A 13,252-nucleotide genomic window follows, 5' to 3' on the forward strand; every position below is an offset into this window, starting at 1 on the left:
TTGCCTATGGATGTCCACGTGCTCAGCGCCATTTGTTGAAAAGGCTAGCTTTCCTTAATGGAATTGTTTTACATCATTCTCAAAAATTAGGCATATTTGTGTGGGTCTATTTCTGGTTCTCTGGTGTATTCTTTTATCTATGTCTGCCCCTCTGCCAATACCACACAGTCTTGATTACCATAGTTACATAATTAATCTTAAAATCAGGATGGCTAATTCATCTCACTTTATTCTCTTCAAAATTCTAGTTCCTTTGCCTTTCCATATGAACTTAGAATAATTTTGTCTATGGCTTCAAAAAATCCTCCTGAGATTTTGATAGGAATTGTGTTAAACCTATATATCAGTTTAGGAAGAAATGACATCTTTATTATGTTGTGTCTTCTAATCTATGAACACAGTATGTCTCTCCACTTTATTTAGCTTTTCTTTGATTCTTGCTATCATCTATGTGTAGCTTTTAGCATACAAATCCTATACATTTTGTTATATTTACATCTAAGTATTTTAGTTTTTTGAGTGATTATAAATGATATTGTGCTTTTAATTTTGGTGTCCATGTGTTCATTAATGGTATATATAAATATAATTGATTTGTGTCTGTTTATCTTAAAATTCAGTGACCTTTCCAAACTCACTTATTAGTTTTGTAGATTGGGTGGGTTTTTTGTTTTGTGGACCATGGTGTCATCTCCAAGTACGAGAAAGTTTTAATTCTTCCTTTCAGATACGTATATATTTTATTTCCTTTTCTGGCTTCATATCACTGGCTAGAACCTCTAACACTTTATTGAATAAGAAAGGAGAGAGTGTATATCCTTGCCTTGTTCTCAATCTTAGGGGAACATTAAGTAATAATGTTAGCTATAGGTTTTTTTTAATGTTTATTTATTTTTGACAGAGAGAGAGACAGAGCACAAGTAGGGGAGGGTCAGAGAGAGAGGGACACACAGAATCCGAAGCAGGGTCCAGGCTCCGAGCTGGCAGCACAGAGCCCAACGCGGGGCTCTAACCCACGGACCGCGTCATGACCTGAGCCAAAGTGGGATGCTTAACCGACTGAGCCACCCAGGCGCTCCAAGCCATAGGTTTTTTTTTTTTAGATATTCTTCATTGAGTTCCCCTCTGTAATTAGTTTTCTGAGAATTTTTATCTTTTATCATGAATGAATGGACTTTTGTGAAATGATTTTTCTGCATTGATTTATATGATCATGTGATTTTTCTGCTTTAGCCTTTTTAAGATGGTAGAGTGCATTAATTGATTTTCAAATACTGAGCCAGCTTTGCATCCTTGAAATAATCCCAACTTTGCAATGGTGTGTAATTCTTTTTTATATATTGCTGAATTCTACTTGCTAATGTTCTGTTAAGGATTTCTGAACGTGGAGTCATGAGGGATATTGGTCAGTAGTTTTTTGTTTTGTTTTGTTTTTGTACTGTCTTTATCTGATTTTGATATTAGGATAATACTGTGTTTACAAAGTGATGTGGGAAGTTTTCCCATCTCTTTTACTTTCTGGAAGAGATTGTCTCGATTGGTGTTAATTCATCTTTAAACATTTGGTAAGAGTTCTCTAATGAACCCATTGGGCCTGGAGATTTGGGTCTGGGAGGTAGCTTTTTTGAAGATTGATTTCCTTAATAGTTATAGGGCTATTCAACTTATCTGTTTTATATTGAATGAATTGTGGGTGGCTGTGTTTTTTGAAGAAGCGGTCCATTTTATCTAAGCTGTCAAGTTTGTTGTTTAGAGATGTTCATAATATTCTCCTGTTACCCTATTGATGTCTGCAGGGTCTTTAGTGACATATCCCCCGTTTCATTCCTGACATTGGCAATTTGTGCCTACTTTTTCCTTTGTCAGTCTTGTTAGAGGCCTGTTGCTCTTAATGATCTTTTCAAAGAATATAAAATATATTATTAATACATAAAACTATCCAATATAATTTTTATATTAGGGTTTAACATTAACAGGATCTTTGTTTTATTGATTTTCTCTTTTTTTTAATTTTGCTGATTTCTGCTCTTTATTATATACTTTCTTTTGCTTTCTTTGGATTCATTTTGCTCTTTTATTTTGGTTCTTGAGGCCATAGCATGGATTATTAATTTGAGACTTTTCCTGTTTTCTAATGTATGTTTTTAGTGCTATAAATTTCCCTCAGTGCTGCTTTACCTGTGTCCCACAGATTGTGATATATTGTGTTTTCATGTCAATTCAGCTCAGTGTCTTTTTCAATTTCCTTTGAGACTCTTCTTTAACACATGAATTATTTAAAGGTATGTTACTTAGTTTCCAGCGTTTGGAGATTTTCCGGTTCCTCTGTTCTTAATTTCTAGTTTGATCCCATTGCGGTTATAAACAAAGTCTGTATTATTCTATTTCTTTCAGATTTGTTGAGATTTGTTTTATGGCTCAGGATATGATTTATCTTATTATATGTTTGAGGACACTTGAAAAGAATGTGTGCTCTGTTGTTGGGTGGAACAAAAAAAAAAGCATATAGTTAAGGGAAACAAAGAGGTAAAACTGCCCATATTCACATTGCTTGGTAGTGTTGTTAAATTGCTGTATATTCTTGCGGATTTTCTGTCCAGTTGTTCTCAGTAGTTGAGAGAGGGGTGTTAAAGTCTCCAACAAGGATTGTGGATTGGTTTACTGCTCCTTTGGTTTCTATCAGGTTTTTGTTTTATATATACATATTCAGCAGCTCCGCTGTTTGATGCATATACATTTAGAATTTGCCCTTTTATCATTGTATAATAACCCTCTACGTCTTTGGTGATTTTCTTTGTTCAGAGTCTGCTTTATATGATATTAATATAGCTGTTTCCACTTTCATTTGATTGTTTCTATACTATATATTTTTTATTATTTTTGCTTTCATCTTGCTTATATCATTATATATGAAGTGAATTTCTTCTAGATGGCATTTAGGTGGGTCATGTTTTTCAATCCACTCTATCAGTCTTTGTCTTAAGTCTGCCATTTAATTTTTTTGTTTTGTGTTCTGTTTTTCATTTCTGTTTTCTTTTTCCTGATTCCTTTAGATTAAGTTACCATTTTTAGAATTCCATTTTGATTTATCTGTAGTGTTTCTGAGTGTACCCACACACTGAGGCGTGTGTGCAGAGCACATAAACAACTTGACTGAGTTCTTAAAAGCCATAAACTACTGAAACTCACTGAAGGTGAGATAGATAACCATAGTATTCTGCAACTAGTAAAGCAGTTGAATTCATAGTTTAAACTCTGCTGAAATAAGAAATCATCAGGCCCAGATGGTATCACTGGTAAATGCTACTAAACAGGTAAAGAAGAAATAACACCAATTCTCTGCAGTCTTTTCCAGAAAGAAGTAGAGGACACTCGCCAACTCATTTTGAGGCCAGAATTGCCCTAATCCAAAACCAGATAAGAACAAACTAGACTAATATAGATGCAAAAACCTATTAGGAAATAAAGTCCAGCAATATATAAAAAGAATAGTATACCACAACCAAGTAAGGTTTATCCCAGGAATGCAAGGCTGATTCATACTCAATTACTAAGAAAATAATTATTGTAATCTGCCATGTTAGCCTGAAAAATAAAAAGCACGTAATCATGTCAACTAATCCAGAAAAGCACTTAACAAAATTCAGCATGTATTCATGATGTAAACTCTCAGCAAACTAGGAATAGAAAGGAATTTATTCAGCCCAGTGCAGAGCATCTGAAAAATTAATGATGGAAGACTAAATGCTTTTCCCCCAAGATTGGGAACAAAGCAAGGATGTTTACTCTCACTACTCATATTTATCATCATAGAGGAAGTCCTAGCCAATGCAGTGAGTCAAAAAAAAAAAAAAAAAAAAAAGCATATAGTTAAGGGAAACAAAGAGGTAAAACTGCCCATATTCACAAACAACATGATTATTAGAAAATCCCGAGGGATCTACCAAACAAAACAACCTTCCTAGAACTGTGTTGAGCAAAGTCATGAGATATAAGATCAACACATAAAATCCATTTTTTGAACTGGAATGAACTAGAAACTGAAATTCAAAAAATACTATTTACAATAGACTTTTAAAACACAGATCAAACAAAACATATATAGTATCCAAATGCTAAAAATTATAAAATTGATAAAAGAAATCAAAGGAAACCTAAATATAGAGAAATACTGTGTCCATGCACTGTTAAACTAATAGTAAAGACGTCAGCTGTCTTCAAATTGATTTATAGATTTAATGTAATCCTAATCTGAATCCCAGCAGGACTTTTTTTGTAGATATCAGCAACTGGTCCTAAAAATTATACAAAATGCAAAGAAACTAAACTAACCAAAACAATTTGAAAAAGAAGAAAGTTGGAGGAATACGGTCACTACCTGATCTAAAAACTTACTGTAAACTACAACAACCATGACTCTGTGGTATTAGCAGGGGGAAAGACACATAGATCTTTGGAACAGAACTGAGTTCAGAAATAATCTCATAAAAATATGGGTCAAATGATTTTTTTATATAGGTGCAAAGGTAGTTCATGGGGAAAGGTTAATCTTTACAGTAAATGGTATTGGAAAGGTTGAACATTTATAGGCAAAAAAAAAAAAAAAAAAAAATGAACCTTGTCCTAAAGCTCATACCTAACGTAAAATTTAACTCTAAATGTATTATTGATTTAAATGTAAAAGGTAAAACTAGAACACTTCTATTTAAAAAAAAAAAAACAAAAAAACAAAAAAACCTTTATGTCCTGGGATTAGGCAAAATGTTTTTAGACATGCACCAAAAGAGCAACCATAAGAAAAAAATTGACAAATTGGACATCATTTAAATTAATCACATTTGTCCTTTGAAAAGTTACTATTAAGAAAATGAAAATGCTACAGACTGGGAGAAGATATTTGCAAACTGCCCATCTGACAACTGACTTGTATCCTTAATAAAGAACTTAATAAAGAATAAACAGCAGTAAGAAAACAATCCAATTTTAGACGTGGGCAAATGACATGAACAGACATGCCATCAAAGCAGATATATAGATGGCAAATAAGCACATCAAGAGGTGATCCACATTATTAGTCATAGAGAAATGCAAACTTAAACTACCATGTAAGAGCTCTGCTCACTGTTAAAATGACTAATGTTAAAACAACAACAACAACAACAACAACAACAACAAGTGCTGATGGTTTTGAGAGCAGTTGGAACTATTATTAACTGCTGGTGGGAATGCAAAATGGTACAGCCGGTCTGGAAAACTGACAGCTTCCTATAAGCATTTACCAGATGATCTAATAATTCCATTCTCTACATCTGCTTTAAAAAATGCAAAGTATAGTCTTACAAAAACCTGTATGCACATGGTTATAGAAGCTCTGCTAATCACCAAAAACTAGAAACCACCCAAATATGAGACAGCAGGTGAATGGATAAACAAACTGGTACATCCCTGCAATGGAATACTACTCATTCATAAAAAGGAATGGACAGTTGGTACACAGAACTTGGTCAATGACACTCAAAAGCATTATGCGGAATGAAAGGAGCCAGTCTCTAAAGAATACATGCTACGTGATTCCATTTGTATGACATTCTGAAAAAGCCAAAACTATAATAACTGAGAATTGATCAGTGGTTGTGAGAGTTTAGGGGTTGGGGAGGGTGTGACTAAAGAAGGACATCAGCTTTTTTTTTTTTTTTTTTAATTTTTATTTTTGGGACAGAGAGACAGAGCATGAACGGGGGAGGGGCAGAGAGAGAGGGAGACACAGAATCGGAAACAGGCTCCGAGCCATCAGCCCAGAGCCTGACGCGGGGCTCGAACTCACGGACCGCGAGATCGTGACCTGGCTGAAGTCGGACGCTTAACCGACTGCGCCACCCAGGCGCCCTGAAGGACATCAGCTTTAAGGGGAGATGGAATTGTTCTAGATCTTGATTGTGGCTACACCAGTCTATAGGTGGGGTACAACTGATAGAACTGTTCACCAAAGGTAAAGGTCATTGTTACTAAATAACAACACAACCAAGGACTATTATTGCACCTTCCCCACACTGAAATTGTCCTGGGAATTATCTCGATTATAATCTGGTCCACCATCAGACATTATCCAAGTTTCAATGAGATTATGAGATTAGCATTCAGGAGGGCCAGTGAGGAGTGTTTTAGCAATAAGACGGTTGCTCAATTCAGCCATCTTGACTTTAGACATTAAGATATCCAAAATAAATTATTTTTCTGAGCAAATAAAATTTCTTTCTAAAATCTAACAATGTTAATTGTAGCATTCCACAAGTATGTGGTTGCCTGGTATATATCAGATAAGTCAACTCTTCCATTAAAAAATAATGGAAGGGAAACAAAAATATAAAAACAGGGAAGGGGACAAAACCTAAGAGACTCTTAAATATGAAGAACAAACAGGTTGTGGGAGGGGATGGGCTAAGTGGGTAAAGGGCATTAAGGAATCTCCTCCTGAAATCGTTGTACTATATGCTAATTTGGATGTAAATTTAAAAAAAAATTAAAAATAAAGTAAAATAAAAATAGAGTAAGGCTTGGGAACAGTCAATGGCCTGGAGTATTTTACCAAACTACAAAGTTCTATTGGATGTGGACTCACAACTTATCCACTCCTCCTTTTTTGTTGCCCTTTGCTCCCCCCTGCAGGAGGTTGTGGCTCACTGGATTGCTAAAAGCCGCATTGCCATTGAGAAGATACGTTTGTTGACCCTGAAAGCTGCCCACAGCATTGACACTCTAGGCAGCACTGGTGCTAAGAAGGAGGTGAGGCCCCTTGGACCACCATCTGCCAAGGCTTCTTCAGTTTCTTTCACCCACTGGGCATTTCATGTTTTGTGGTACCCTGATGGCACTCAGAATATTGGAAGTTTCCATGTGATTTTGGTTTCAAGATTATAGATACAGGTCACTTGCTAGTTTTCCTTTCACTTGCCTGTTTTAGGGAATGATTTTCAGGGTGCAGAATATCTTCAGTATTCTTGAGATGCAACAGGGAAGAGGGAAATGCTAGGCTACACAGACTTGGAATTGTACGCAGTATGTCACTTTCTGCTAGCCATGTGGCCTTGGGCAAAGTATCTGATCTTTTTGCCTGTGGCCTAGGGTTTAGCGAAGAGTGGCAAAGATGACACAGAATGTGTAGCACTTTGCTACCACATAGTGAATGTTTCATAAGAGACTCCTTTCATTCCCTGCTTTATGTTTCTGGCTTACATGGAGTAAGAACGTGATCGTTTAATTCTAAAAGCCAATAAAATTGGTAAAAGAGAACTCATTAGTGAAGGCTCTTGAATTCTTTTTTTTTTTTTTTAACTTTTTTTTTTTTTTTTTTTAAGTAGGCTCCACACCCAACATGGGGCTTGAACTCACAACCCTGAGATTAAGAGTTGCATGCTCTGAGCCAAACAGGTGCCCCTTGAATTCTTTTCTATGATCCCTAGGGTGATGAATGTGATTTATCAGCTGCCTTAAATCCTTTTGGAAACAATCAACTTACAAATAATAAAATATGATTTGGAAAAGATCTCTCATTCCAGAATGTATTGATTGCAATATGCCCATTAGTGGCATTACAACGGATCTCTTTGATGGATGCCAACAAAGATCCTGTTTCAGTGATGAATTAATGTGGGAAAGTTCCCTTGTCTCATTTCACAAAGAAAATACAGATTATATAAAATTCTGCCACATTGTATATTGTCGAAGAGAGAAACCTTCTTATATCTTGCTTATGCAGATTGCAATGATTAAAGTGGCTGCCCCTCGGGCCGTCTGCAAAATTATTGACCGGGCGATCCAAGTGTGTGGAGGCGCAGGTGTTTCCCAGGACTACCCTCTGGCTACCATGTGAGTAGATGTCACTTAGTAATCGTCTTCATCTGACAGGCTTGGAATGGGACTAGAAATCTATAGCTGCCTCGACACTAACTGTTTAAGAAGAAAATACAGACACTAAAAGTATAGTTCAAAGCTAAATGAGGTAATATAGGTGCAATAAATGGTTGCTCTTAGGATCACAATTATTTCACTGGGCACATTGGGGCTCGTGGACTAGCGAGGAAATGGCATAGGGGTTCACCCTGAAACCAGTAGGATCACACAGGATCACAGATGGCAAAGGGAGACCAGAGCTGGGCGTGAGTATGTCCTTAGGTCTGTTTGCCACGTCTGCAGGGATGCCTCAGGCCAGCGACCATCTCAGGTCCAGATTCTGGTGGCTGGGAGCCAAGGAACACTCTCCATTGCCTGTCACCTCGCAGCCCCCTGCCACCTTCTCTCGCACACTGGAGAATCTGGTGCCCCACCAGTTTTTCCCAGAAATCTTTAACCATAAGAAAGAACTAAATATATAGTACTACATATATAAGTGGTACATATTTAACTTCACTGCCTGTGGCTTACCTGCGGTATCTCTTAGGTCTAGCAACTTCTAGAACCCTAAAGCAAACCAAGACTGAGATTAAGCCCATTGCACTGGGCCATTTAAGATTCCTCTTCCCAGGGCGAGAACTTTAAATGGCATTTCCAAGCCCTTGGGCTTACTTTCCTTGATTTTCTTTGTGCTTTTTCTCATCACCGTCTTGGCAAGATTTCAAAAATGAATAGTCCTGGCTTAGAATCAGAGTGACTGACATTAAAGTAGCAGGTTTCTCTTTGACAACTCCTGCCATCCCTGCGCTTTTTGTTTTTCCAGGTATGCCCTAACACGAGCTCTGCGCATAGCAGATGGGCCTGATGAAGTCCACCTCTCCGCGATCGCGGCACTGGAGCTGCGGGACCAGGCCAGAGACATGAGGTCCAAGGTGTAGGAGGCAGCGGCATCTCCCCTCCAGACAGACTTCTCGAGCTCCAGCATTTGCACCTCATTCTGTTTTTGCACCAGTTTGAGCACAGGATTAATTGCTCGTTTTCAGTAAAGATTTGAGCATCTGTTTTGATCAGTGGGTCTTATCATTTTAAGGGTCACACAGGTTTAAGTTAAATAAGAAATTGTATAGCTGCCATCATTCAGTCTATCACCTAAGCATTCAGCATTTATTTTTAAAACATTCAGCTTGTAGAGATAATGAAGTGAACTGCATAGGCACAAAAATATTTTCACCTTTGGATTCTCAGAAATTGTTCCATTTAGATAAATATCCAAGGAGTCACTGTTGTGTAAAAAACATATTGGTGTCCTTTTTAACACTGGGTTTAGGGATTGGGTTAACACTTTTAGTATTACAGTGTTTGCACTGGAGAGAGCTGCAGGAGTCATTTAATGCAGATAAGCCTCTTCATAATTCAACAGAAAACATTTATACATAAAATCTGAATGCAGTTTAAACCTTACTAGAAAACATGGCATATTATGAGAAAATGTAATTAAGAAAATTTTTAATTCTGTTGATGAGAACAGTGGATAGGTGAAGCTACAAGAATGTTGCTTAGTTTTGAGAAGAGATTAAAAACCATCTGCTCTGAATGCCATTCAGTTAATACCAAATCCTAAGCAAACATTCTTGCAGCTCTTTAAATCAGTGTTGCCCAGTATAGTGGCCACTGGCCACATGGAACTCTTGAGCACTTGAATTATGCCGAGTGCCACTGAGGAACTTTAGGTTTTTTGAAGTTTAATTAACTATTCTTAGTTACTGGAAAACTTTCAAGTATGCCTATAATAACTTGGGTATGTGAATTTACTTTTTCAAATGTAAATTTTATGAAATCTAAACATGGAGGAAGTATTTTAGTTGAAAATTTAGAATCCAAAGTAGGAAACAGAGTCACTGTAAAATACCAAATTTTGAAGATTTACTATGAAAAAAAAAAAAAAGGTAAAATCCCTCATTAATACTTTTTAAGTTGTGATTACATATTGAAATGATAAAATGTAGATATAAGGCATACCTTGTTTTATCGTGCTTCGCTTTTTACACTTCTTAAAATTGCGGGTTTGTGGCAGCCCTGTGGTCGAGCAAGTCAGTCGGCACCATTTTTCCAACAGCATTTGCTCACTTTGTGTCTCTGCCACATTTTGGTAATTCTCACAATATTATAAATGTTTTCATTATTATATTGAACTACTGCAATCTCATGATAAAATTTGGATGAGGACTCACTTCTTATGGATGAGCAAAGAAAGTGGTTTCTTGAGATGGAATCTACTCCTGGGGAAGATTTTTGAAATGGTAAAAAAAAAAAAAAAAGACTTAAAATATCACATAAACTTAGTTGATAAAGCAGCAGCAGGATTTCAAAGATTTGACTCCAATTCTGAAGGAAGTTCCGCAGGTAAAATGCTACCAAATAGCATCACAGACTACAGAGAAATAGTTCATGAAAAAAATGCAGCAAATTTCACTGTGTTGTCTTACTTTAAGGAATTTCCCAGCCACCCCAACCTTCAGCAATCCCCATCCCAAGCAGTTAACAGCCACCAACATAGAGGCAAGAATCTCCTCCAGCAAAAATATTGTGACTCGGTGAAAGCTCAGATGATGGTTAGCATTTTTTAGCAATTATTTTTTTTTTAAAGATTTTGCTTTTCAGTAATCCCTACATCCATTGTCAGGCTCGAACTTACATCCCTGAGATCGAGTCATGTGCTCCACCGACTGAGCCACTCAGGTGCCCCCCTAAAATATTTTTAATAAAGGTGTGTCCACTGATTTTTAGACAATGCCATTGCATACTTAATGGAGTACAGTATAGTGTACATGCCCTGGGAAACCAGAAAATTCCTTTGACTTGCTTTATTGTCACATTCACTTTATTGTGGTCTGCAACCAGTCCCACCGCATCTCTAAGGTATGCCTGTGATTGAAGTAAAATGTTATTAAAATCAATTCCACCTGTTTCTTGTTACCTTTTGATGCCACTAGAATATTGGTAAAATTTTAAATTTTCAAATGAAAGTATTTTTATTTCTAAAAACTTTAAAACTCTGTTATATGAGCATACACATCACAAACATTTACTGATGTCCAGAGATTATTTAAATGCCTTCTTGGAGTGGGGAGCAGGCATTTAACAAAGACCTGGCTCTGATTCTTGTGTGTCACATGGGCCTCCTAAACATTTGCCTTTGAGCCTTAACCTCTCTACACCTCAGCTTTTCTTTCTGTGCAGGGGATTAACCTCAATCCTTGCCTTCTGAGCATTCATTGTGACCATCACTAAAGCCATGTAGAAGCACTTGGATATTCTGAACCACAATATTTTATAAGATATCCTCATGTGAAGGAAATAAAATCTTATAACCCAAGCTATCGAATCTTATTTCTAGTTTTAAATGTTGTCACTTAGAAGAAATCAGGATTGGGGTGCCTGGGTGGCTCAGTCAGTTAAGCATCTGACTTTTGATTTTGGCTCAGGTCATGATCTCAGGGTTTGTGAGATTGAGCCCTGTGGTGGGCTCTGTGCTGACAGTGCGGACAGAGCCTGCTTGGGATTCTCTGTCCGCCCCATGTGCACACGTGCGCTCTCACTCTCTCAAAATAAATACACTTAAAAGAAAAAGGTTTATGTTTGGTACTTACAATTTTGTGATAATTTTTTCCTATGCCTTTGAAGAAAATGGCCTCAATTGGTGGTTGACTTAGCTCATCTATTTTTACTTATGTGTGTCATGAACACAACCATCCCTAAGCCAAGTCACTCCATGTGATCCATATTCATTTCTCTCCCCTACCATTCATTTATTTAGATAAAATATTATAAAGAATGGTAAGGGTTGTTTTGAAAAGGAAAATTACAGTCTCCAAAGAATGAAAAGATTGAGGGATACTTTGCCTCAGCCATGGTGACTCAGCATGGAAACTCAGAGCCATTTCTAGGACGTCCTCAGGCTGTCCCTGGGAGTTGCCTTGTGGCCGTATGCCCAGGGGCAGTCAGCCAGCTTTGCCATGCCATGGTTTTCGGTGTTCAAAATGAGAAGTTGCCCTCCATAATAACCACATGGCAGAGAAGGAGGAGCGCTCACCAGGCAGTGCCGGATGTCATGACCTCTCCAAGATCTGCATGTGGTCAGCCGCGGGGAGGAGGGACCTCGGGGACAGCCTGCCAGGGAAGTTTCCAGGAGGCTCCATACAAAAGTGGTCACGGAAGGTGTAGCAGTGCTTGTCCAGGGGAGTGGCCAGTTAAGGATCTCTTTGGTGGTTGATATTTTACCTTCAAAACATACAGCAGAAAGTTTGTGGACAAGTAGATTTACTCATCAAACTGCGATTACTTACGGAGGCTTCCCCGAAGTCTGCATCACCCCAGCTCTTTCCATACTCACTTTCTGTCCAAGAGAACTAAAGTGGGTGAAAACAGCAAAGTCCACAGCGGCATCTAGGTATTTTAAAAGGTTGATAGGGCTTGCAAAAAAGCCAAAACAACCACGTTTTTCGTCCTTTCGTGAATTAAGCTACAACAGTTTCTGAGAAGTTCAGAAGGCAGGCATTTTTTACCCAGGCTTCTGAAGGTATTCAAATTAGTAAAGGTCTTAAAGGATATTATAAAGTGAAATGTATTTAAGAAAATGTCTGGAAAAAAAAAAAAAAAAAAGAAAAAATGTCTGCTATGGGGCACCTGGATGGCTCAGTCAGTTAAACGTCCAACTTAGGTTCAGATCATGATCTCACAGTTTTTGAGTTCAAGCCCCACATCTGGCTCTGTGCTGACAGCTCAGAGCCTGGATCCTGCTTTGGATTCTGTGCCTCCCTCTCTCTCTGCCCCTCCCCCACTCATACTATCTCTCTCTCTCTCTCTCTCTTCCTCAAAAATAAATATTAAAAAAAAAAAAATTTAAAGAAAATGTCTGCTATGAACAAATGTCCTGTTTCAATCAAGCCAGGTATCCTTGACCAGGCTTCTCCTCAGACATTTGATCCCTCCGCAAGGAGAATACAGGGGGTGCAGACCAATCAGCAGGCTCCTATTAGCGCTCTGGGCCAGTGTTTGTTGCATGTCTTTTTCCACCATTTCTTTTGCCTGAATTACTGTGGTAGCCTCCTGATTGGGCTTCTAGTTTGTTGTCACAGCAGCCAGCATGACCCTCTCAAAATTTTTCAGTGATTTTGCATCTCACTTAGAATAAAATCTAGAGTCCTTGCCATGACCTACAAGGTCTCATCTGAGCTCATCCCCTGACACCATTTGAACTCTCCCCTAGGCTCCCTCCCTCCATCATGGCCTCCTATCTGCTATTCCAACATGCAACCCCAGCCAGACCTCTGACGCTTGGTTCTTACTGTTTTCTCTGCCT

The 13,252-nt window shown here is 37.9% G+C and overlaps 1 protein-coding gene and 1 long non-coding RNA gene across 4 annotated transcripts in view; one reads left to right on the top strand and one right to left on the bottom strand.

Moving 5' to 3' along the window:
• ACAD11 (acyl-CoA dehydrogenase family member 11) overlaps nt 1-8,957 on the top strand; it is a 91,471-nt gene extending 82,514 nt beyond the window's left edge. Inside the window, exons 18-20 of the mRNA XM_007087389.3 lie at nt 6,667-6,783; nt 7,757-7,866; nt 8,714-8,957. Coding sequence (XP_007087451.1) covers nt 6,667-6,783; nt 7,757-7,866; nt 8,714-8,828 — 342 coding nt within the window. The 3' untranslated portion in view covers nt 8,829-8,957. The remainder of the gene's footprint in view (nt 1-6,666; nt 6,784-7,756; nt 7,867-8,713) is intronic.
• The window catches only part of LOC102958945, a 29,384-nt gene that overhangs the window by 1,124 nt on the left and 15,008 nt on the right, over nt 1-13,252 (bottom strand). Inside the window, exons 6-7 of one of the 3 annotated variants that reach the window (XR_006207835.1) lie at nt 11,984-12,171; nt 10,139-10,169 (exon numbers count right to left, since the gene is read on the bottom strand). This is a non-coding gene — a long non-coding RNA (uncharacterized LOC102958945). Of the gene's footprint in view, nt 1-10,138; nt 10,170-11,490; nt 12,172-13,252 lie in introns of those variants that run through there. The other 2 variants (XR_001510871.2, XR_006207833.1) reach the window with 2 other exon arrangements.

Source organism: Panthera tigris, chromosome C2 (genome assembly GCF_018350195.1).
Source record: "Panthera tigris isolate Pti1 chromosome C2, P.tigris_Pti1_mat1.1, whole genome shotgun sequence".
NCBI classification, from domain to species: domain Eukaryota; kingdom Metazoa; phylum Chordata; class Mammalia; order Carnivora; family Felidae; genus Panthera; species Panthera tigris.